This window comes from Tyto alba, unplaced genomic scaffold (genome assembly GCF_018691265.1).
Source record: "Tyto alba isolate M040663 unplaced genomic scaffold, T.alba_DEE_v4.0 Super-Scaffold_1000006, whole genome shotgun sequence".
Lineage (NCBI taxonomy): Eukaryota > Metazoa > Chordata > Aves > Strigiformes > Tytonidae > Tyto > Tyto alba.
This window is the reverse complement of record NW_024881272.1, coordinates 35,040,097-35,065,882: the sequence shown is the minus strand read 5'-3', so window position 1 is coordinate 35,065,882 and position 25,786 is coordinate 35,040,097. Positions and strand designations below refer to the sequence as shown.

At 43.1% G+C, this 25,786-nt stretch overlaps 1 protein-coding gene across 1 annotated transcript in view; it reads left to right on the top strand.

Annotated features, from left to right (window-relative positions):
* Nucleotides 1-25,786, top strand: part of NEGR1 (neuronal growth regulator 1) — a 293,990-nt gene that overhangs the window by 123,507 nt on the left and 144,697 nt on the right. Inside the window, exon 2 of the mRNA XM_032987452.2 lies at nucleotides 10,610-10,842. Coding sequence (XP_032843343.2) covers nucleotides 10,610-10,842 — 233 coding nt within the window. The remainder of the gene's footprint in view (nucleotides 1-10,609; nucleotides 10,843-25,786) is intronic.

The following is a 25,786-nucleotide window of genomic DNA, read 5'->3' as shown; positions in this document are numbered from 1 at the left end:
TTTGTTGTGCCCAGCTATGGAGCAGAAAATCTGACGAGTTCTCATGGTTCATAAACTATATGTTGATTCTCTGGAGAGGTGGAGGTGGCATAGGAGCAGAGCAGGGAGGTTAATTATGCTAATTACTCGTGAAAATTCAGGTAGCAACTCTCCCCATTTATTTCAGCCAGTTTGCCAGCTAAAAAGCTCATACTGTTATCTGCTTCTTTTGGAGAAGTCCACGGGTCAGCAAATATTTAAAGAATTGCCTTGGTTCCTCCCTAAGTTTGCAGATCTCCAGTTCTGAGCTGCAATTTTAGAAAGCGACATAACGGACTGCTGAGAATCGCTGAAAATCGAGGGTAGTCGGTTTGGAAGAACGTCTTTATCTAAAGGAGGTAATTATGAATAAGTGTATTGATATGGTGCTAAATGAATTATTTGACTGCAAACACTGGGTGAAATCTCTCAGGCATGTTCTCGTCTGCTCTGCTTGGAAAGGGAGGCGATGTCACGACGTCGTCAGCTCCTTCGCTGCCGGTGCAACAGGAGGGTTTGCTGTTTGCCCGGAGCGGAGGCTGAGGGGGGGACGAGGTGAGGCCGGATCCTCGGTCATCCCCCCGCTCTGTGCTGGTGGGAACAAGGGAGGTTTTCCTGGAGGGATCCCCCCGGGGGGGATTTTCCCTGATGGGGCAGCTGCAGAGGGACCAGTCCCCCGTGGCATCCCCTTCCTCGTGGCTGGAGGGACACTGGCTTTGGAGACCCCCCTGCAGGGGAGACACGCTGCATCTTTTGAACCCGAAAACTTTCTCTAAAAAGGGATTTGGTACCAACTACAGTTTTTGGTGCTTAACGAACAGCGCCCACGCCGAGCAGAGATCAGAGGGAAAAAGGCTCATTTGTGCATGTTAACATCTCGGTGTACAACCAGAGCTCTTCCCGCCGTGGGCGCAGAAAAAAAAAGAACAAAGGAGACGTTGGGACTTGCTGGTCGTGGAGAAGGAAGACTGGCAGCGGGGTGGGAGGAAGGAGAAAGGGTTTGGCAGCCGGGCAGATGAAGAGGTGGTGGGAGCAGAAGCTGCAGTGGACGTGGTGGCATGGTGGGGCCGGGGGGGGATCGTGGGAGAGCAAGGCAGAGTTTGCAGTGATTGTAGGACCTACATTAAATGCTGCAAAGTTCACGAATGTTGGCTGTCAACTGGTGGCTGCGTAGGGAGAAGGAAACCGAAAGCTCTATTGGATCCATCAGCAGCACTTTTCTTTAATCCCGGCTGGTGTGGTGCTGGTTCAGAAATGCCGCACACCAGAATTTTCGGGGGGTTGTGGCTGCTGTGGGCAGCAGCTCAGTGCCTGGGGGTGAGCGGGGCTGGGAAGGTGCATGTTCCTACAGAGGAACCTCGTCACATCTCAGCTGGGTGCTGCTCTCATTCTTTAGGCAGAAAGCAATTTTAAAGGTAGGTCGAAGGGCTTAGTGGAGATTCCGGGCAAAGCAAAGCTGGATATTTATTTTAGGTCTGTTTTAGACAGTTTTGGGGTTCTGATTTCTAACTCTGTTTTAAAACAACTGCTTGTCTCCCCTCTTTTCCATAATGCCTGTTTATCAGACTTTCCAGAAACTGCCTGTGCAGGTTTCTGTCCCATTCATGACAGAACAGTCTCCCTCTGCAGGATAATTTCACGTTTGCATGTTTCATAATAAATAGTGTTGCTTCATCATAAAAAAAAAAAAAAAAGATTACAATTTTTAAACTCGGTGAAGTCTTTTTTGTTATTAATATCCTGTATGCCTTGCTGCCTGGGTGCAATTCCTCTGTAATACTTAATGCTTGCTACACTTCAGAGTTAATTATTTAGCTCGGGCGGTTGCAGCTGAGTGGTGTCCATCATCTCCCCAGGCGATCTCCTGGTCCTTGTGTTCACTCTTCCAGGCCTGGCAGTGGGTAGTGCAGGTTAACTCCCTGAGAAAATGGTGAAATTGGGGCTCTGGCATCTTTACACTCTGGATACACTGAGCTTGTGCCAGTGGGGGGGAGGATCTTGAGCTTCGGGCACGAGGGAGCTGGGGCTCGGCATGCACCACCCCAATGCCATTGATGCATCAGCTCCCTGACAGTCTGAGACTGTAGTGTAAATAAAATTAAATATAAAAAAAAAAAAAACAAACAAAACAAAACAAAACAAAAAAAAAACAACAACAACAACCCTGTGATGATGGTGAGCGGCTGCGCAGGTTTTCATGCAGAATTCCATGATTTGAGCTATAATAGACATGAAAAGACTGATTTTGATCACAAAAGCAAAAGGATCACCTATAATTGCACCTGAGTTATTTTTATTGCTCAGAGGAGTTTCCTTAGTGTAACAAATGTTTAAGATGTTATTCATACGGATACATGGAGAACCTGGAGAAGACATTTATCAGACCATCAGTAAAAGGACTTTGCAGAAGCTCTTAGCAGGTTTCTGTGTGATTTGCTGGTTCTGGAGCTTGGAAGTATCACTTTATGTTCTGAGCTGCTGGGTGTTTTCTAGGCTGAACCCTGACCCTCGTGTTTGTCTCTCCATTCGCCACTGAGCTCAAAGCCAATCTCCTTTAAAGCAGAAAAATTTTAGCAACACTGGTTTTTTTTACAAAGGTTTTCTGTGTTCTGAGGAAAGTGGCTATAACTCAATGCCAAAACCAACTTCATTGGGAAAAAAAAAAAAAAAAAGATGCTGTAGTAAGCAATAACAACTCTGTTAAGTGCTTCACATCTGCTCTGGTGAGCGCTCAGCCACTGCAGGGTGATGGAAAGGGGATGCTGTCATCCCTCACGGGCGTTAGTCAGCTCCTCCAGCACCCAAAGCACCGGTTACAGAAAACTGTGAAAGTTTTCAAGTCAGATTCTTCTAGGGTTTCTGGGAGAAGAGCGGGTTCTGGGACCTTCTGTAAATGCGGTGGAGCTTTTAACCTGAACTGCGAGGGGATTACTGGTTCTAGAGACAGGGCCCACGCAGGAATGAGCCCTGCTCTGACCCAGAAGATGCAGAAGGCCGTTTTGGGGGGTGTTTTATGGGGGGAGCGTCTCTCCGCCCGTCCCTCGGTGTCTCCTCCGAGGCAGAGGTGTGCTCGGGCGGGAGCCCGGGGGGCATTTCCCCGGCGGATTTCCCGCGGCGCCGGGCACCCCCCTCCCGCCCGGGCACAAGGCGCTGGGGTGGGACGGCGGCTCGGAGCCCCGTGGGGCTGGGCGGGTGCAGTCAGAGGGTTCCATCACTTGAATTTACCGACAGATTTATTTATAAGGCAGGTTTTACCTTACCTTCTTAGCCTTGCCATCCCGATCAGGTATTTGCACAAGAAGAGAGGATAACGGTAGCTTTCGGTCCTAGCTGAATGAAGATTTTTTTCGTTTTAAGTGCTGCCCCGGTACGATCTGGATGTAACCCTAGAGAGTGTATTGGCGGCTGTTTGGAGAAAGGCAAATATCCGACATCCGCGCGGTGTATGGAGCAGGGGAAGGGTTTGTGTGCAGCCTCCGTGCAGTTTGTGTCAAGGGCAGCGAGGTGGGAGCTCCAACCCCGGCTGCACGACGAGCCCTCCTGGAAAAAGAGACCGTGTGCAGTTTTAATTAAGCAACTGAGAACTGTTTTTTACAAAGATTAATAGGTCTATGTTTTAATTATGGGGAAATAATAGACTAGAGAGCTAGGAAAGTGGGAGGTATGAAAAGGAGAGGATTAAAAACTTTAAGGAAGCTGGGTGAGACTATGTCTTTCTATACTTACAAATTACAGAGGATCATCATCCCCATTAATAATGATCAGAAAAATAATAAAATACCTTCAGCCCTATATGACAGCTAACATTAAAATCTATTTTTTATGCTTGTTGAGTAGAGAATTTCTGATTACAATCATCCGTTAAAAAATAAATTGTTCTTTTTTCCAATCTTCTAAGCTTAAAAATAGAATAATTGTCTTATGAGTTCAGCTATACTTTAATCAATTCTTTTCCAAGCAAAGTAAAGGTAAAAAGAGCAAAAGTCACTTTTATTTAATGATTGTTATGCTTTCTTTAATTGTGCTACAGTGTTATTATTAACTTTTAATAATAATTGACGCTATGCATAGATTTAAAAATTGCATTGCAAAAAATACTGCCATGATGTGCAGAAAGTCTAAAAATAAACAAAATTTAAGGAAAGAGTGGGAAGGGGGAGGAGAGGGAAGGCCATTAATATTTGCAGTTTCTACTAGTTGTCATCTTTTTAAGAAACTATTTCCCTTGTATTACTGTCAGAAACGTTTTATTGTTTGACTTTGTTAAACCTCAGCATGCTTTGGCTTGAATTGCCTGCCGGTGATCGGTGGTGCCCGACCAGGGCTCCCTCAGGAGACCTCGGGCAGGAGCAACTCTGCTCCTTCAGTAACGTGACCCCAGGGGGACGGGTGTGCGCCCATCTAGAACTGTGCATTGACCTGGCGTCGCTATTCAGGGGATTTAGTGCACTTAAAGCTGGGAGAAGTTGAAGAAGAGCTGGGGTCTTGGCTTGAGGCTCAGACTCATCTTGAGGGAGCAGCAGTGGAAGGGGCTGGAGCAGCTCCCCTGGGAGTCCGGGCTGAGAGAGGTGGGGGGGTTCAGCCTGGAGAAGAGAAGGCTCCGAGGGGACCTTCGAGCGGCCTCCCAGGGCTTAAAGGGGGGACAGGAGAGGTGGGGGGGGACTCTGGGTCAGGGGGTGGGGGTAGGACGAGGGGTGATGGGTTTAAACTGAAAAAGGGCAGATTTAGGTGAGATCTGAGGCAGAAATCCTTCCCTGTGCGGGGGGTGAGGCGCTGGCCCTGGGTGCCCAGAGCAGCTGTGGGTGCCCCCTCCCTGGAAGGGTTCAAGGCCAGGTTGGACGGGGCTGGGAGCCCCCTGGGCTGGGGGAAGGGGGCCCTGCCCGGGGCAGGGGGGGGCACTGGGGGGGCTTTGAGGTCCCTCCAACCCAAACCAGCCTGCGATTTTGTGATTCTGTGAAATCAAATCTCACTTGTCAGGTTTGCTGAAACTGAGTGTTTAAGTTCCCGGCAGTGTTTGCAAGACTTAATGGGCAAATGTTTCCAGAGTGCAAACCCAAAATTTAAGTTTCTAGTAAAACTTGGCTTGGCGACTCCCGTTTTAGGGCTTATAACATAGCTTGCTCAACTACGCTGCTGCAGCCTCAAGGGGTAGAGGTTCTCACGGAGGACTTTGGCCAGCACCCTGGGCACCGAGCGTGGGGGTGGCACCTCCCGGCTGAGCTGCACCCCGGCACCTCTTGCCGACCCGCTCGGCTGGCTTCCCGGAGCCCCTCCCTGGTTTCCTTCAGCAGGTCATGTCTCCTCGTCGCCGCCTTTCCTCCCCAGTCCTCACTCGTGAGATGCCGGGGCTGTGGCTGAGTGTGGCCCGATCCCGGCCAGCGCAGTGGCATGGAGGTGGGCACGGGCAGGGAGAGTGTGCGTGGGCAGCGAGGCAATTCATCTCCTTGCAGGAGCTGAACTGTCATGGGGTTTCAGTCGAAAGAGACGTTATGTTTCCCGATACGCTCACGTGCGTGCAAGGAAAATCATGCGGAGTTACCACATTATTAACTGCAGCTTAAAAAAATAACGTTAAAATACAGCTCTTAGTTAAAATGAAGAAGAGCATCCAGAGATCAAGGATGTGAGAAATGCAATTGTAGGGGTGAATGCAGAGGTTGTGTGCCGGGTCGTCTGCGGTATTGCAGTCTGAGTCCACGTGCACTGGGTCGGATCCCATGGGCTCGCTTCGGGTCAGTAATTTTGTTGTTCTCAGCGTTTACTCCTTGCAAATGTTCATCCATACAGAATTGGTTGGTTAAGTGACGCAAAACATGTGAAAAAACTGCTCTTTCATAGAAGATTATAAACGTATGGGGAAAAAACAAAACAAAACAAAACAAGCCTTTGTTTAAAGGAGAAAAAAGCCTTATTTGTCCTTATTTCTGTTCCTCTGCAATAACTAGAGTGCAGAAGCGTTGCCTCCAATGGTCAGCCACACACGGGGGTGAATCTGTTGTCCAAGTCGCCTGTCAAATACTTTTAAGCAATAACTGCATTTTCAGAAGTGAGAAGTGATTTGCAAACAGAAAGGGATTCAATTTGTTAGATTTGAAAACATTTCTGAGATGAATCATTTGATTGCTTCTTCTGTGGAGTAAATATGAACTTTAGCCATTGCATCTTGTGTGCGTAGTGGGAAAATACAGCATCTTGGCTGCTATTTAATTTGAAGGCTATGCTGTGCAGAGTATTTCAGCCAAATTCTGCAACATTTTCAAATCAGTTCACTTGCACAGTGTTAGGGAACTTGCATAGGTTTTGAGTAAATATAGAGAAAAGACTGCTTTGGGCTATTGAAGGAACCTGTCTGAGGTAAAATATTTAACCTGTTTTCAAAGAACCTTATTTGGAATATCATTTTTTAGTTTGAAGCTGATGTGCTTCCACAACACAACCTGCTTCATCAGGGTCTGAACAAGACTGAAATGTTTTTTCCTAGTTAGATTTTTAGAAATACCTTTTTCATCAAACTTGTAAATCCTTCTCAACAACTAATCATCTGTTCCATTTTTAGTCCTTGGTTTTCATGTTTTCTACAGCAATTCTATACTGCATACTTTTTGTTAATTAGTGGGGTATAGAAGAAAGTTGGGTTTGGCAGGTTTTCATCTCTATCCATGATAACCATGCACCTACAAATTAATAAAGCAAAATTTCTTATTTGTTTTAGAAAGTTATTTTGAGAAAATACCTTTATATATCAAATAAAACAACAAGAGGTCTCATGTTCCTCTCTGCAGTGCTGTATCTCGCCTTTTCTCAGCGGGAAAGCTTTGATATCAAAAGGGTTGTGTTTACATGAGAAGTTTTCGGGAACCTTTGGGGCTTTCGGAGCAGGTGCTGTGAGGAGGTTGTGAGGATGCTTTGGAGCTGCATCCCTGAGCACTGCCCTTCTCAGCGTGGCTTTCATGTGGATCGCTTTGCGTCCGATGAGAATTCCACTTTTGTCTTTAATTAATAGCCAAAAATGTCAGCTTTTATTATCTCTTTCTTTTTTTTTCAAACAAGGCTAATTTTTTTCTTACAAGCTGCACAGACAGCAGGGAATTCGAGGCTAGTCTTGTGTGCTGGGTGAGGAGGAGGCTGGGAAGAAGCCGTAGTGCTAACGCTTTCTTACATGTTTTTGGACATGTGTGTGTATGTGTGTGTTTAAACAATGAGGGAGTTAAGTAGAATGATAAATGGTCACTGAAACTACAGGCTACCTTCAAAAGTATTAATTTATAACTGACTGTGTCCAACTGCTGCAGAAATAACAGTAGAAAAGAAACACATTGTAGAAAAACGTCAGTGAATCTGAGGTTTCTCTGCTTCTCCCCAGTCTTCTGTTCATTAGAATCATTTTGAAAATGTTCATGAGACTTTAAAAGCAGCTCCTTGTCTTCTCCGAATGGGACCAGGCCCCACAAAACTCCTCCTGCAGGGATTCACAGACGTCAGCTGCGCTCTCTGTCCTCAAAGTGATGCTTCCCCGTGACATCCCAATTCTCTGCTATATAAACTGTGATTTTTTATCCCATATGATATGCAGCTTCTCTCAGAACTCTTTCAGATTTCATGTTGAGACCATTAATTAAATGGATGGTTATATTCATGATCCATTTCTGAAGAATTTCAGCCTGATGCTGCTAGTTTCTTATTCCTAAAGGGAATGTCATTTTCCCCCTTAAACAATACCGCCATATGCTCAAGCTACGAAATCACCATTTTCTCCCACCTAACAGTTTCCACAGTTGTGCTATTTTAATGTTTTATCAAAGAGATTAGATCTATTGCTTTCTCTTCTTCTGTTGGATTTTCTTCATGTAAAAAAACGCTTTATCAAATAAAAATGTCCCATTAGTCTGTTGCACTTTGTATTATCTTCCTTTAAGTTTTAAAGTTGTTTTGAAGCCTTAAATTCTATTGTGGGCATGGTGGTTAGTCTAAAATTTGCCTGATTCACTCTCTGCGTTTCCTTAAATGTAGATAATACATCTCTGATTTCCCAGTCACATAGCATCACATTCCGTTTGTTTTAAAAAAAGACCCACATGCTCCTGGATTTGCCATTTCATGCTCTCAGACATGACTCCATTAAGGTTTTTCTCTGCCCTTGTCTCCATTAGCTGCTCTGCCTTTTCCTGCATGCTGGATGTCACCGTCTTTATGGAAAACTGGAGTGTAACGCTCATTTAGTTCTTGAGCCATGGTTAAATATCCTTAACCTCACCCAAGGCAGGCTCAGGCTTTTTATCTGCTCGTAGAAATAAAGCTCCTTCTGCATGCTCTCTCTGTTCTATCATCCTCTCACTTCTCGGCCACTGAGAGGGACTCTCCTTGCTGGCCATTCCTCCTGGACACCCTTTCCCAGCCCTTTTTTCCCATTCTCTCTACCCAAGCTATCACCGTCTTCTTCAGCCCAGGTCTCATCTCTTGTCTCCAGTCCTCTTTTTTATGACAAATATTTCCTTCTCTATGGCAAAGTAGTATTTGAAGTATCTCCAGTTTTGTATTCTCACTGTATTCTCATACTTCACACAGTCCTGTGCTCTGCTGGTGTTTACTGGTTTTCTGCTGGTGTTTACTGGTTTTCTTCCCGCCATTTTGTTTTCTTTCCAAACCTGTTGCTCTTTCGCGTGTTTTCCTGGCTGCTAACAAAAATCATCGCTCTGGCTGAAGTTCAGGAGAGCACCTCTGGGCTGTCATGCCATGCTCCTCTCCCAAACGCCACGGAGCAGAACACAGGCTGCGCCGGCTGTGCGTCACTTGAGCACAGTTGTAACCCCGGGGGATTGAGGGGTGGCCTTCAGTGTCCCTTCCGCCTCCTGCTCTCCCGCCTGTCACCAGTGTCACTCCCCCCTTTCCGGATGACAGAAAAAGTTTGATGGCTACTCCAAAGCCATCGGTTGCATTCAAAATCAGGGAGTCTCTGGGGACGGGTTTTGTCCTTCCAGCCCACGTGCTCTTTTGGCTCTGCCAATGCTGGTGCTGCTTTGCCTCCTCCGGCATCACCCCGTGCCCCCTGGCCCCGGCTCTGCCCACCCCAGGCTCACCTCTGCAGGGATCCTGCCCTGGCAAACATCTGCTTTCCTTCAGATTTACTTCATCGTGCTAAGAAGTGCTGTCAAAAGTATTCACCAGCTTAACGCTTTTTCCACAGTTTCAGGAATTGCTCTTGACGCCGTGCTATTCTTAGGACTTGTCAGTGTCATTTAATAGTTTCCATCACAGTGCGGTTCTCATCCCAGTGTGCAAGTGAGCAATTTAAGATGGAAAGCTGTTTTAGAGAGAAATTACAAATGTTTCCTAGTATGCAATACAAAATATTGACAACAGCAGCATATTGCGGTGCCTAATTACCTTAGGAGAAGGTTATGCTTCTGTTACGCCTGGGTGGATTTTTTTTTGGTTGCACATCTACGAAAAGATTTTCAATTAACATTGACCTTTAATACTCCGACTGGTTTTTGAATCTACAGATGGTGAAACGGACTACAAATTAGATTTTGCAATATACCTTGTTCTTTATATTTCTCAAGTGATTAGTTTCAGACAGTTGCAGTACCTACACCCATGTGTTCCACTCGCAATTCCCTCGCAATCTCCGGTGCTGTGTTCAAACCCCCAAGATATTGTGTAGAAATGCTGTCAAACTCTTCAGATATACGTGTTTTCATTCTCCAGCTGTACTTTTTACTCATTTCAAAAAAAAAAAACCAAAGTCTTCACTTTATGGAGGAATATTTTTGAACTAAAACTTGGAAAGAAAGGAATATGTCTGGGGTGCATCTGCTTCAGATTGCAGGGGTGTTGTTTTTCACTGAGCAATGAAGGTGACTATTATACCCCAAAGAGCAATATTTTTGGTTGTTGTTCTAATAATAACTGAAAAAAAGCTAAAGTATGGCATCATAAACAAATCGCATTCGTTTGAGTCACTGCCATACCAAAGACATTCTTAAAAATATTTAGTAGGAGTATGCTTTATATTTCATTATTGACGTCAGCAGGGAAATCCATGCTAATTGAATATATGTTTGCTTTAAACAAGATGTCTTGAATATAAGATTAACAATGACAAATCTAATAACCTTTTGAAAAGAAAAAAATACTGTTTTGGATACTAAGATGCCATAATAGTTTTTGATGGAAAAGTCTCTTGGCTCCTTAACTAAGGAAGCAGACGTTTGTTGTGGCTTAGGAAAAGGGCAGTAATTTTGCACAGGCACACACGCCAACTCCTGATCCTGATGGGCTGAAACGGGAGCAGAAAGGGCTGCTCTGATAGTCATTGAGTCCAGTTTGGAAACAGCTGAGACTTCCTACCTGCTGCTCCACTGACCACGCACAGCAGGAAAATCAGAGAGGAAGACTCTAACAGAAAAAACATGTTTACTGTGTTTTTTTTAAGATAGGCTTTTGGTTTTATGGTGATTTGTGAATTAACAATTGACTCATGTTTTGAGGTTCAAGCCTAATATAGTGCAGCTGTCTAAAATCAATAGCAAGTTCATGGTGTTTAAAAGCTCCTACATTTTCATACTTACAGTTTCACCTTCTTTCCCAGGTGTTACTTGGAAGATGGAGCTTCAAAAGGTGCCTGGCTGAATCGGTCGAGTATTATTTTTGCTGGAAGTGATAAGTGGTCAGTAGATCCTCGGGTCTCAATCGCAACAGCAAATAGAAGAGAATACAGCCTGCAGATACAGGATGTAGACGTGACAGATGACGGTCCATACACTTGTTCTGTGCAAACTCAGCACACTCCTAGAACGATGCAGGTGCACTTAACTGTACAAGGTATGTGTTTAAACCAACTGTTACTGGAGATGTACTAGAAAAATCTGTGTTTATATATGGGAAAAATCAGCTAAGCACTTTTTTTCTCTTTCTTTCTTTCATTTTTCTTGGATGTGTGTAGCCATAGACTGTACATGCCATTGACTCTGGGCCCCCACAAATAGATAAGTAGCCTAGAAGGGTCTCACTTGCCAAAATCAGGTTTAAATCCTCACTCCTACTCTGCTGGCAATTGAATGAGATGTTAAAATATAAGAGGAAAATACCAGTGCAGTAGTCCAGGTATGATTCCCTGCTGTGGTACTGCGCAGGTATCTGTCAGTTTGATGAGGGTCTTCTGCACAGCTCAAAACTTGGTGGTTTTGCATGGCATCCCGCCTGGTCAGCACCTGCAGGGGCATACTCAGGTGCTGAGTTCACAGACAGTTCGCAGCCTTTGCATTTTAACGCTGGTACCAAATATTGCCAGAAATACACTCGTTTCCTTTCCGAAGTCAAGATGTGCTCAGAAGCAGCCAGTGCCGCTACTGCAGCACACCGGGGGGGGTCACGGGGGATCAGGACCCAGCCGTCCTTGGGGACAGAACAAAGCCATGAGATGTGCTTTGATGATGGTGTAATAAAAGTATCAGATAAAAGGCGGCCGACGGACGCGGCGGGACAGGGGGCAGAGCGCAATCAGCCACGCAGAGCTTGCAGCTGGGTCCCCACCAGCCCCGGTCCCGCTTTCCCGCAGGGTTGTGTCGGTGAGAGTTTTAAGGGAGGAAAATGAATCGGTCTGTGGGCTCCTTCCGAGGCGGCTCCTCACGGGCAGAACGTGCGGAAATGCAGTGCAGAACCGCTCAGCTTGAGCACCTCAAGTGTCTTCTCTTGTGTGCCATCACAAGCATCATTATAAAAAGAAGAATTAAATCAAAATTTAAAAAAAAAAAAACAAAAAAAAACAAAAAAAAACCAAAAACAAACAAACAAACAAAAAAAAAAAAACAAACAAAAAAAAAAAAAACAAAAAAAACAAAGCTAAAACATGTAAAGCAATTTTTCAAAAATAAAAATTCTGTCAGTTTTGGAAATTTAATATAAATTCATTAAAACCAAAACAAACAAGGGAGACAAGATAAGCTGATTTTGCATTAGAATCCACAGTTTTTGATTCTTCCAGACCAGGTTTCTCACAGAAATACTAAGATCCCAATATCGATAATAAGAACAGTCCATTTATTTCCATGAGACAGTTTTCTGCTAGAAGCGCTGCAGAACAACAGTGTCAATTTGACACGCGTGGAGGTAATATTTATTGTATTGTTCCTGGGTGAACAATTCCTAGTTTTGGTTGTCTTTGCAATAGTTAATACCCACATGCAATGGCCAAAGAAAAAGTTGGAAATTAATTGCATGTATAAAACATATAAACAGGAGCTTAAAATTAATTAGGCTAACTACAAGCATACAAAGAAATAATAACTCAATAGTTAAAAATATGCATAATTATTAAGCGATTGCATTTATATCTTCAGAAATACAAAGTATAACCTAAGGCTTTAACTTATTAGTCTTTGGTGTAATCATCATTAACATTTTCTTTTGCATTTTTATGAGTAATAAAGCAATGAATATAAACCAGAAGAATTTAAATGGCACTCTCTATTAATCCATATGGCACGCCAAAATCCCTTACAAATAACGTGTATGAAATACTTCTCAAACTAATTATTCTTAACCACTGAACCTTTAGACCCCAATGGTTTGTAAGAATGTTAAACTGTTGCTTTGTAAGAGCTAAGTGTATTTGTTGCATAAAGAACATTATTTTATTAGTACAGCCACAGAATCATCTCTTAGCCATTTTTAGAACCTTCCTGGGAAGGCGGCTGTTGCATGAAGGCCTGGAAGCGTACTGTTTACCTGGGGGGGCTGTTCAGGGACTGCAGGAGGATTTGTGTGCGATGGGATTGGGAAGCTGGAATGAAGATGCTGTGACAGTATCAATTATTATTTCAATTGTGCATACGTGTTCAGTTACTCCAGTATTATTTCAGTGATATTTTAAGTAGGAAGTGGGGAGCAGCCCCATGAAGCATAGCCGGAGCAAGTGAGCCATTTTCTAGGTAAAGTTAGAAAAAAATCACTGCCCATGCATTTTTTCCTGTGTAGTTCTCTTAGCACTTAGTGAGAAGGGAAAGGCGCTGAGCTCCCTGCCTGGGGAGAGGGGTCCTGCACCCACTGAGCGGCAGAGCGGGATCGGAAGCTGAAGGATGCTCCATCCCATCTCGGTGATGACCGTGGTCGTTCCTTTCCCTTCCAGCTCATGCCTTTATGTACATGTTACCACAGGTGTGGATAACGATCGGCTGTGCAGTGGATGCTCAGTGGATGGGAGGTGAGCCACGCCACTCGCTCACCCCACGCGGGTGGGATCCCACCTTGAATCAGCGCTGGGTTTTGCACGGTGATTGAGAGACGCCCGCATCACACTTACCACTGTCGCTCTCTCTCCCGTGGACCTGAATGGGACCTGTGTGTGCGAGCACTTTTAATCAGGTCGCTTCATGCTCACGCTGCTAATAAAGCCAACGCTTCACCCTCCGTGTGCCGAGGCGCAGGGGGTAAGGATGCAAGCCTCATGCATCCTTTGAGATGGAGATTGACCTGTCTGAAAGTAACCAAAACTGTAAAGGAAATATCAAAGAGCTAATTGGTGCTATAAGCTTATACATCCTTTCCTGCTGAATAGCGTTCGCAGGCATGATATAATAACATTTTATGGAAGCAGTTTTATGTTTCCTTTTAATATCGCTCACGGCATTGTATTTCAAGATTAGAAACAACTTCTGCTATTGGGAAGAAATAAATGAAGGGAAAAGCAGGCCTTTTGCCAAAGTAAAATCATGCAGTCAAAGGGCTGGGTTTCCTTTTGCGTTGTGAATAAATGATCAGCGGCAGACCTAGAGCAGCACATGAAATAACAGGAGAAAAAGAAAATTTAAAAGCAAAGTCCTAGCCCTTTAAAATTCCTCTGCCCTACGGGCTATATTCTGTCGGGTAGCATTGAAAGAAGACATTCTCCTGCTGAAAACAGCAGAGCGGGAAGAGCCAGGGGGGTGTGCGTTGTGTCACAAATTAAATGAACAAAGTCTTATGTCTGTTCATAAGCTCTCAAATAGGTTCAAACTCCAGATTGCAAAATTATTTGCTGTGAAACTCCACTTTAAAAGCCATGTAAATCCAAACTCCACTTTAAAAGCCATGTAAATCCAAGTCTCACTCTTTTTTTGGTTTTTTTTTTGTTTGTTTTTTTTTTTTTTTTTTTTTTGGTGTATATGAGATCTTTCTATACACACAGAGCTGGTAGCTGTCATTTTGAATATCCTCTGCTCTGCTCTTTGGGTTGACATTTTCTGAACATATTCATGTAAGTGTTTCAGAGAATAAATACATTTTAATGGGCTAAAGATGCTTTAATTTCCATGAGTAAAACACGGCAGGGTAACAAGGTCAGTAAATAACCAAGGCTAAAGGGAAGCAGCAGCCTCTCCATCGCTGTCCCACGCATGGACACGGGGACCTGGTGGGGCTCGGGCAAAGTCCGTCGGGAATCTCTGGCAAAGCTCGAAGTTGAGTTTCAGTCTCCCAAATCCCTGCTCAACGCCTTAGCGAGACCGCCAAGTCAAGTCTCAATCACTGCTAGTTATTACATAGTTACACCTTTCTGTACCAAGATAATCAAGAAAATTAATCAAGATAGTTAATAAAAAAGAAGAAAGTCTAATGTGTCTTTAGCCCGTGTTTACATCAGTGAAAGAAAAATCACATGAAAGAGAAGAAGATAATCCAGTTAACTTTATTTCAGTGACCTTATTAAAAAGAAGTGAGAATTATGAAGTAATTAATTAAAAGTTTAGAAGGTCAGACTTTGTAATCAACCCAATCTACCTCAGTGCCAGATGCTTGATCTGCAAAGTCATGAACTACAGATGATTTAAACATCAGATGTTTGCCACAGTACAGTAAAAAAATTAAATACCTCTTACCACATTATATTGCTCATAATTTTTCTAGCAAAAGGTTGCAATTTCTGCCATTTCTAATCTGACATTTATTCTACCAAAGTTTAAATTGCATCCTTCAAGCTGTGTTTTCCTTTCAATTTGCAAAAATATTAAGACGTGTTTACTAATGTCCTTGAGAATTAATTTTGCCGCGGGGCAGAGTGACAGGTCACAGCCCAAAGCCTCCCGTTCTCTCTGCGTGTCAGGACATGGTAATGATGTTCTTGCACTGGGTGGGGAAGGGGCAAAATCCGGCGTCTCGTTTGTGAGTCCGGGGAGACAGAGGCCAGAAGAGAGAGTTCAAAAGGACCTCGGCCACCGAGGGAGGGCTACCATGATGATTAGGAGAATAAAGAACACGTCTGAGAGAGATTGCTTTGTTTAACCTAACGAAATGAGGGCTTGAGGAGAATTTTGTTACGCTTAGTTAATACACTTGGTATGGATCCCGGGATGGGAGAACAAACATATGGGCTAAGGGAGAGCAATTCTACAAGACTAGGCAAAGGTGACTTGGTCGTATGTGAGTTTTAATGTCAGGTGAGGTGCTGGTCCCCACCGCGCTGCGGGTGGCTGGGCGCCGTGGTTTGGGATGTGGGGCTGGTGGGGCAGGGGTGACCATGACGTTGGCGAGCGAGGTTTGTGACAGTGGTCTTCCTAACGATGGGATTAAGGATCTGACAGCCCCGTTTGTCTCCTTGAATGTGGACGAGGAGCCTGGCGATGCTCCTGGGGATGGCCGTGCCAGGACCTGCAGGCACAGGCTGGGTCAGGGGGTGTTTTTTCAAGGCTGGATTTTGGTCTGTTATGGATGCACAGCTCGAATAGGTCTCTTGTTCAGGCTTTGAGGTGCAGATAACATGTCTCATTGGCTTTGCCACCCCGTCTCCAGCTGCCCTTGCTTACCCCCACGGCACCCTCTGCCTTCCCCGTCCCACCGCAGCCTGGTTCGGGCTCCATCAGCACTTCCCACCAGTATCAAAGTGCCAGTACTGGGGAATCACTGACACAAAAACTTCCTTAGTTCGTTAGTTACTTGGCATCTTAATTTTTATTTTAATTTAGCCCAATCTGGGCATGTTTGGGGCTCCTCCCGGGACGGACCCTGTGGGTGTGGGACATGGCACTTGCTCCTGTCCTGCCCTCTCTGCATCATCTCTTTTCTGTACGTAATCTGCACCTGACACGGTGTGCATGTAAATAATTCAGTTAGCTATGTAAATGCGATTTATAGATTCAGTCAGAAACTGCAACCTATATTTTTTATTTAAGCATGGGTAATATTTCTAAAGTAATACTCAAGGCCCTTTTTCTGTTTAATAAACCTCCTTAATGTCCCCTAAATATTAATGTATTGATTTAGTCTTTGCAATGTTTGCAAAGTCTAATTTATTCCCTCAATCAGGCCAAGAGGGACTTGCATTTGAAGCTAACAAGATAAATCTTACCCAAATTTATTTAAAGTGGGACAAAATAAATATGCAAAAGACTTCTAAAATCATATAACAACCACTTTCCAGCTAAAACTGACAATCCATTACTCTTTTAAATTGCTAGCACTCGAGTAGGATGTCAGGTTTTGTTATAAAATTAACTTGCTAGTGCCAGCCACTGTTATCATCTTGTCCCTGCTCAGCACAAGAAGAAAAAGACTTAGAAAAATTGTTCCGGAAGTAGAGGTGGCTGTGTGAGATTTGCTCAATGATAGAGGCCCCCCAGTCAGATGAACCACCCGCCCCAGCAAACAGCGTACTTGGACTTGCCATTGCTGCGGGCTGCATCCACAATCATTAATGCATCGTTAATGACCAATCAGAATGTTTTCTCCAGGATTTGTATTTTTTAATCCATTCATTAAATTCCTCCCACATTTTTACATTTCACAGCACTCAAATGAGCTGCAGGGGCTCGCTCTCTCTAAAATATGTATGAGTGGCTTTTCGCCTTCTTTAAAAGACTTAAATCATGGAAAATGTTTGCATTAGCAGGTGATCTCATTTACAAGGATGTAAATCGGGAATATTTTATCTGAAGTAGAACAGGGCTGTACTAGTCTGAAACTCATAATTCTGCAGCTTCGGAGGTGCTTTAAAGTCATGGCTGCAACTGAATTTCCATTATAAGCCTGAAATTTCCATCTTCTGAAATCTGCAGGCAAAGGATAATCTACACAAAATAATCATTTGCTCTCTGGTCTGAAGTATATTAGTTCTGTTACATTTGAATTAAGTTGAATGAGTTGTTTTGTGACCTGTGAGAGTCTTGCAAAAGGTGTGTTTGGCAGAGTCCAAAGAGTCTTTCAGCAAATTCTTGCATTATACGGCAATGCCAGAAACAGAAATAAGGAGGAAAAAATAGGGGCAAAGTGAGAAAAAAAAAAAAAAAAACAACACCACCACAACAAAAACAAAAAAAAACCCAAACAAAAAAACAAACAAACAAACAAAACAACAATTTAGGTTAAATAACATAGTAATCTAATGCAAATGACAAAAATGTGAATATTAAATTCTGAGCTTTGCATTTGTTGGGTTAGTTAGGTTGTTCATCCCCTCCCCTGACAAGCTGGGCACAGCATCTCCCGTGCTTTCTAAAACACTGGTCTGGTAAGGTCCCACCCTACAGAAAGGAAAGCTCCCTCCAATAAAACAAAAGCAACCAGATGGCAATGTTGTGTGAAACCCAAGCTGTAAAAATGATTATGGAACTTTTAGAAATAACAACTGAAAATATTATTTTGGAAAGAAAGCCAATTCAGAATGAGAACCTATCAGAGAGGTTGCTGGTGGCTGCGTGTGCGCTGCACAGTGGGTCTCTTCTGGTTCTTACTGGCATTAAGGCAAATAAAGGTCAAAGTTATTACTCTGCATTAGAATAATCTAAAGTGGAGGAAGTGAACAAAAACTGTTGGGCCAGCTTTTATTTTTTGATTTTTATTCCTTTTTAACTAAAGTGCAGATAACCTCCTTGGTTGGGGAGTTCAGCCTGGAGAAGAGAAGGCTCCACGGAGACCTTCGAGCGGCCTCCCAGGGCTTAAAGGGGGGACAGGGAAGGTGGGGAGGGACTCTGGGTCAGGGGGTGGGAGTAGGACGAGGGGGGATGGTTTTGCACTGAAAAAGGGCAGATTTAGGTGAGATGTAAGGCAGAAATTGTTCCCTGGGGGGGGGGGTGAGGCGCTGGCCCAGGGTGCCCAGAGCAGCTGTGGCTGCCCCCTCCCTGGAAGGGTTCAAGGCCAGGTTGGACGGGGCTGGGAGCCCCCTGGGCTGGGGGAAGGGGGCCCTGCCCGGGGCAGGGGGGGGCACTGGGGGGGCTTTGAAGGGCTTTGATGATGATGATGACTGTGGGGTTTTTCAGGATTTCCTATCTATTGAATATGCTGCTCCTGCTGAACTCAATGGCAAAGTTGATCCTGATAGTTTCACTCAAGAAAGAGTCAACACTCATTGCAAGACCTGCTTGGAAGACTAAAATTGAAATGCTATTTTCTCCATTGTCCTACCTCAGAAATAAAATTGTCATCTGAAAATACATTGCAGCAATGCAGAGATTTTAACTACAATTACTTCATCCAAATGCAATTTCATTTGAACAGATGCTTCAAAATGTTATTTCGCAACTGTAACGAACTGCAGGAGTATTATTTTAAAGATATAAAATTTGGCTTATGACACTTTTAAGGGTTTGGTTACATATAAGTACATGTTCTTCTGACTGCCCTTACTACAGCCCTATTATTCCCTCTCTGAATGCCTCTTCGCCGTCCTATTGATTCAATTAAAGGCAGTTGGGCTGGCCTGGAAAAACTGAGATAGTAATTATTTTGTTATTCATTGCCATCATTTCCACACTGCAAGTGGTTTTGGAACTCTATTCCCCAAGTAAGCAGTATAATATTTTATTGAGCTTTCTGCTGTCTGTCACAGTGATCCCTGTGATTACTGTGATTTATCAGATTTTTTTTTTTCATTGGATTTCCTGTTATTTCAGCTTCTGTAGTATTAGACTGCCAGTTGTCAGGAGAAAAAAAGGTGTCCCATGTTTAAAAGTTTAATTTTTGCTTGGAGTGATGTTAACAAAGGTGGTTAAATAGCCTTGGAGTGCATTGGAGACCAATCTCTGCAACTCATATTCAGAGTGCCATCTTTTTCTTCATGTAGACTTGGAAGAGGATGTGAAAAATACCCCACATGATGCAGGGTAGATCTAGAACATGCTGGTTTTATCTTGCAAAAAGGGTTTTAATCTAAAGATTTAGTGAAGTCTCACTAAGGAGGTATAAAACCACTGACTATCCTCAAGTGAATGTGCAACGTTTTTGAAAATCTTTGTCTTCTTTTTCTCTAAGATTGAGGCAAAAATGTTATAAAAGTATTTTAGGGTCAAAAGTTTGGCATGGTAAGATTTTTAGTAAATTCTTCCTCACAAGATTCTAATTAAGGCAATTAAAACATGCCATTTCAGGGATTCTGTTCATTGTAATCATTGAAAAAATAGGTCTGCATATGAAAACCATTTCTATAAAAACAGAGTGGAAAGGAACTGAGGAATAAAACGGGACACATCAAGCGTTCTCAAGTGTCACGGCTGTGTCCCTTCGCCGCGTGACCAAGCGCGGCACGTCTGCCGTGTCTCTGCGCAAAAGACGGAGGTCAGCATCTTGCTTTTTAGCCCAATTAAAACTAATGACATCTGACATACTAAATATCCTAGTCGAAATACTATAATCTGATAAAAACCTTTTGTCAAGCCCAGTTAATGTTTAAAAACTGAGACAAATGGCAACTGCGCTGAATTTACCAGATTCCCAAAGAGCGAAACTCCCCCTGCAGTGTCCCTTTTCTGCTGATGCCACTGAAGATGTGGTATTATAGCTATGTCTATATGCACTTCTAGAATCAGTCACTTACTTAAAGCAGTAAATATCTTATGCAAGGCTCGAGGGTGCCAGCAATAAATAATTTGACTGTAGAGACATCAAAATGACGCCCCAGTAGCACCACAATTTGTTCTGCGGGAATCCCGATGCCAGGGCAGCCATCCTCCCACCTCCACATCTTCCCCCTCCGGGCCGTGTGCCCCACGCTGCTCACACAGCCAGCACTTAATTCCACTTTGATTTGGTGTTGGATGCTGATACTGAATATGGTACTATCCCTGCTTGCTTGCATGGGGTGTGACACTCCACGGAAACTTGTGGATCTGGCAGTCGCCTCAGCCAGCATGAGACAGGAGCCTTCCAGGAGGGGAATGGAAGGAGCTGGGAAACCGTTGGAAATATTTATTGATGCTAAGTTTCTTTTTTCAAGAGTCAGTGGAACAATGAGATTAGTAGGGAATCTGAGCCATTGGACCAGCAAGTGCCGTGCAAGCTCCTTGGCAAAGCTGAAGATGAAATGTGTCTTGGGCAAGCTGCTGCCATTGCAGCCACTCGCTCAGCTGTGGATATTGGTTTTCTGCAGTTATATACAGGGGGAAAGGAGCAATGCTTTGAACTTAAACATCTAGTAATTACAAATGACCTTTTAGGGCAACTCTTTTAGACAGTAGAATGATTTCTCAGGGAAAAGAAAAAAAAAAAAAAAAAAAAAAAAAAGAAAAAGGGAGACATACCTTTTGCAAAGTTCTTGAAACCAGAGAGAAGAGCATCATGGAAACTTCAGGACAGAACCAATTCTGTGTGTTTTTTCATGTGACATGACTTTGCTAGGTTAACAGTGAAGACTTTGAGAATTATACATTCCTTTGCCACAATAATGGCATTCCAAATTACTTTTCAACTACTTATCTGGCTATATTGCAGGTTAAGTAACTGTAATGATAAATACTGGAAATACTGGTCCAACTATCAGTACAGGAAACTATAAGTATATGAATACAGTAAAATACAGTAAAAAGAACTGTCTACGAGAGAAGTGGATATAACACTTCACCTTTTGAAATTATTAAAAAATAAGTGTAAGTTTTCACAAACACTTCATTTTATTGAAATGGGAGGTGGAATTGGAATGATGTCGTGCCAGCTGGGGGTGAGCTAGCCTAGCTTCGGTCCTGGTTTTGCTTCTGCATCTTAGTCCAGTTCTTGTGATCTGGTTCCGGGGAGGTGCAGGGATCATATTCTGCTGCCAGTAAAGGATAATGCCAGCCAGCCTAGGCTCACTGACACCCACAAAATGTTTTCAAAATGCTCAAGCTGGAAATGGTCTATGCTACTACAGTGTGATGCGTCCCAAGAACAAATAGGAAAAGGGGATCATGTTCATTACGTATCACAGTGACGTGCTACTTGCCAAGTAAATTTGCAATAACCAGCCTGCAGTTCTCAGCCATTTTTGTTGTCCAGAAGTTTTAACAACTTGGGGAATGGCTCCTGCCTGCCGCCGGCGGCTGTTGCTGTGTGCCTGAGGTCTCCGGGCTGGCAGGCGGCACGGAAGCAGGAGGATGGAGCTGCGCTAATGCCTTCCTCCCCTGCATCTCCCATCCCCTCTTGCCTTCCACCCCCGGTTTTGCTTCCCGTTTTTTAATGCAGACCTAGAGAGGTGGGTTGGAAATGGGGTAAAAGTAAAGAAGCTGGCAGTAGTTTCTCCTATGGAAACACTTCTAGAACAGTGCAACGTGACAGCAATAATACTGCATTTTTTGCCACTTCATCATCAAGGAGAGGGCGGTTTGTTACCAGCTGTAGGTTCCTGTACTCCCAGCTCATGGTGCTGCGTGCTGGACATTGTGACCTTTCTGAATTTGCTTGCAATTCATTCTAAATTCAGTCTCTTGCACTGTAGTGATCAGAAATATTGGAAGCTTATTCATACAAGGACGAGTTCATTTGTATTAGCTATTGACTGAAATCAGTGCATCAACAATAAGTAAATAATGATTGTCCTTTTATAACTCTATTCTTTTTAAACATAAATTAAATTTGCATAACTATGGCTAAATAGAGAAAAGTATTAACTTCCATTTCACATTGGAGACCCTGACAGACCTGAGAGGATAAAATCAGACTTATTTCATGGTCTGAAATTGCCCTTCTGATGTTCAGCAATATGAAAATCCAGCCAGTAAGGCATAAGTGAAGAAAAATGAAACTGGTGGACAGTTTCATCCGTATTTATTTTTGAGTGAAATGTCCACAATCATGTAGCAGATAACTGGCAGGAATAGAAAAGACTTCAGAGTTCTTGTCTGTTCATACTATCAGTAACATATGCTGATATATACAGGGTGCACAAGCACATACTTGTGGATGTGTATATGCAAGTTCCTTGTTGTATATATTCATATTGTGGGACAAATCCTGGTGTAATTCAGTATGAATATACTGAAGGTAGAGGCTGAATATAGAGAGATGTTTTGTAGATTTGTCTTTTCTCACAGATGACAGCGTTCTGTAATTGCAAAGAAGTACTATGTTAGCAGTATAGATCTGTAGCTGAACAACTATTTCTAACTGATAAGAAAAAGAATTGGATCTGTTCACCACTGTTCTCATAATTTTTAATGGTAATTCTGCACATACATTGAATTTTATCTAACATATAAAAATTCTGCACCATTAATCCAACCAGTTGTAAATGTCAACATTACATACCTTAAAAAACTAAAAGCATTGAAATCAGCATCTAGAATTTTGAAACCCCACTAAGCATTACTCTTACTGAAATAATTAGATGGTAGCATCTGTAAAAGTGTGAAATGTCATGCGGGCTCTTCAGAAACCTGTTGACAAACCTGTTCTAGATTTTCCTTTCTACTAAATTTAAATAGTTGAGCTGTTGTCTTTGAGTAACAGTGCTGTAATTAGGATCTAATATTTTATTCTTGTGTGTACAGTCTTTGCCCATGCACTTTGCTTCTCTTTCCGTGCCCTCCTACAGAAGTAGAATTAGGTATGCTAACATTTTAAATGGCACTAAAACAAGGAAAAGCAAAGGCTGCATGCGACAGAAAAATGGGACTGAGCTTGTGCTTGAGGGAACAGTGTCCCCCACCTCTGCGACAGTCTAAACCACTTCTGATGATTCCTCCCTCCTGATTACAGAGGGGCTTTGTAGGCACGGACGATCTCAAATCCACTCTGGCAGCACCGTGTTGCAGCTTGTCAAGGGAATACATTATATGTTTGATACGCTGCTGTGTGCCCTGTGCCATGAACGTGAAGGGGAAAGCCACGGACAACTCCCTGAGCCCTGGGTAAATTTGAGCAAGTCATACACAATACACAGAGAAGCTCTGGGGAGCGTGCTTTGCAGGGATCACAAGTGTAAGTCATGCGAAAAGGGTCTGTCACCCAAAAATGCAAATTCAAAACATCACGTAATTTATCCTGTAGCTGTCTGGATTGTTGAGGGTGCCTTGATGAGGAATCCGCCAAGTTCTTACTTTCCATGAGTTACATTTGCATTAGCAGCTTTCTGTTTTAAACTGGACTGTTATTTAAAAATACCATTGTCAGCCTTTTCATGCTGGCTTTATTTCAGTTGCAACAAGCCAGATTTTACTGTCTGAAAAATATTTCCTTATCCCCCTCCCATCTCTCCTCCCCATCCCAGTGCCGAGGCGGGAGCCTGGTGCTTTCCAGGTGAGAAAGCCCTGCCCAGCTCTTGTTGGCCCGTGCCGTGCCGCAGAGGACACAGACCCCGGGGGCCGGGTGGTGCCTTCCTCCCTTCCATCACCACCATTTGCTGGTGGCAGGACCCACCAGCGGCAGAGCGGGCCGGGCTGCTGGGCGCAGGTCTGTGGTGTCCCTGGTGAGGAACATCCAAGGCCAACGGCTGTGCCGGAGAGGACCATAAATCCTCTGAGAGGCTGTTTGGCTCTGAAGTAGAAGATACCGTTTCTCCCTATGGTGTGAACCCAAACATCGGGTCTTATTTTGCTTTCATGACTATGGTCTAAACAGTCTCACTCCGGAAAAGGGTGAGAAGAAAGCAAAAACCCAACCAAGCCTCACACCTTGCTGTCCATCTTGCTCCCGCTGGAATTTTTTAAAGCCTGTGTAATGAGTGCTGATTACCCCAAAACCAACCCACTTTCAGGTCACTTACAGTGTTTTCTGGCCAGGGTGAGGACTGATTGGCCCAATAAATCAAAGCAAGACCAGCAAGACATAAAATGTAAGATTATTTGGCTTCTTTGTGATTCATCGCTGGGAAAAAATGTTTATTTTCATAGATGAGAGAAGGTGTTGGGAAAAGTCAGTTGGAAAATGTCAGTTCTCATCGGTGGAGGATAAATCAAGTCCATAGTTTACTAAATGTCATTATATGAAACAGGGTGGTTAAATGTAAGTTTAAAGTATCAAAAAAAAAAGAAAAGGAAAATCTCTATCCAATAAAGGGAAATAGTATTAGACAATATTTTATGTTGCTTTTTAATCACTAGAGGAAAGATTCATGTCTGCATGATAGATCTTCATTGCTGGTCAACTGATTCTATATTTTTGGGACAGTCATTCAGCATGACTGTCCCCAGAATGAACGTCTCATTCAAGCATCCCATTCTGCCAGCAATTTTTTATCCCACAGAATAGAAGGAAGGGAGAGTAAGTCCACTCCAGACTGAAATCACAACTTTATTGATCTTGAGTTTTTGTGCTGTTGCTCATGTTTAAAAAAGAGAGGAATCCTGGGCGCTGTCATAGTCAGTAACAGGCGCAAAGTCCTGGGGGAAGCCAAGCTGGGATGTGTTAAAATGATTCTCGAAAGAGTTGAGAGTTAATACAGAAACAAAGCAGTTCTGTTTGATGTTAAATTTCATGATAAATATTTGGTGACAGCTAATGCAAAAGATTTTTTATACTTTTAGCAGTCAGTTGATGGACATTTTAAGTGCACAAGCAAGAGAGAGGGGACATATTCTTGGTTACTGTCTAAGGGTGCATTTGCATTTACAGTATGACCTTTGTCACTGAAGATGTCCCAGAATGAAGCATCAAGAACTGGTGATTGAAAAGCTAAACACAAAAGCAAATGAAATAAAATTAAATGAGGAGGAAAATGTGTGGAACATTCCCTATATGTCTTTCTATCAGTAAGAAATGACCAAGTATAATAATGAAATATAAAATGTCGTTAATGCAGAGCATGTCCCTTTTTTTGTTGTGGGGTTTTTTTTTTTTTAATGCTTTGCTATTCATTTTTCTGTGTCAGTCTCTTCTCACACTTTTTTTTTTTTTTTTTTTTTTTTTTTGAAGAAAGATCAGTTGTAGGAGTGAAACTAGGCCAAGCACAGGTAGAAATGAAGTTGGAGTTATATGCAGAGAGAGTGGTAAACTTTGGAGGACTTTGATAGAATATTTGCAATAAAACAAGCTGTACACTTCATTCTACATTTCCATATTTAATGCTGAAGAAGCTGATAGCATAGAGAATTTGTTTTGTCTTTTATTTCCTTATATGATGCATAATACTTATATCTGCACTGCATGTTGCTGCTTTGCTTCTAGTCATAGTCTGCTCTGAAGAAATTGGGAAGTAACTTGTATACCTGCTTTTAAAATAATGACATCCTTGAGAGATGGCATTATTATCCAGAGCAGTGTAAAGGACTGTGATTTATATCCTCTATAGCTAGCTCTACTTCAGCAAAAGCTGATGCATGACCTCTTAGCATGCTAGACTATTTCATAAAACTGACTAAATTATACATAGGCAGAAATACTCTACCTCCAGTGACCAGTCCATTAATAAAAATCCATAAACAGGAAGGGGTAGAAAGATCTCATTAGGAAAACCAGATGAAAGAGTGAAATGCATAAACTTGAATTATTTTAACAACTGGAGACTCCATCAGAGAAACGGAATATTCGGCCTAAGAAGAGGAATTCCCTCCGCTTCAGAAGCAGCCATAGGTTGTACTGGAAAACATGCAGCAGTTTTCTGGAAATACACAGGCTC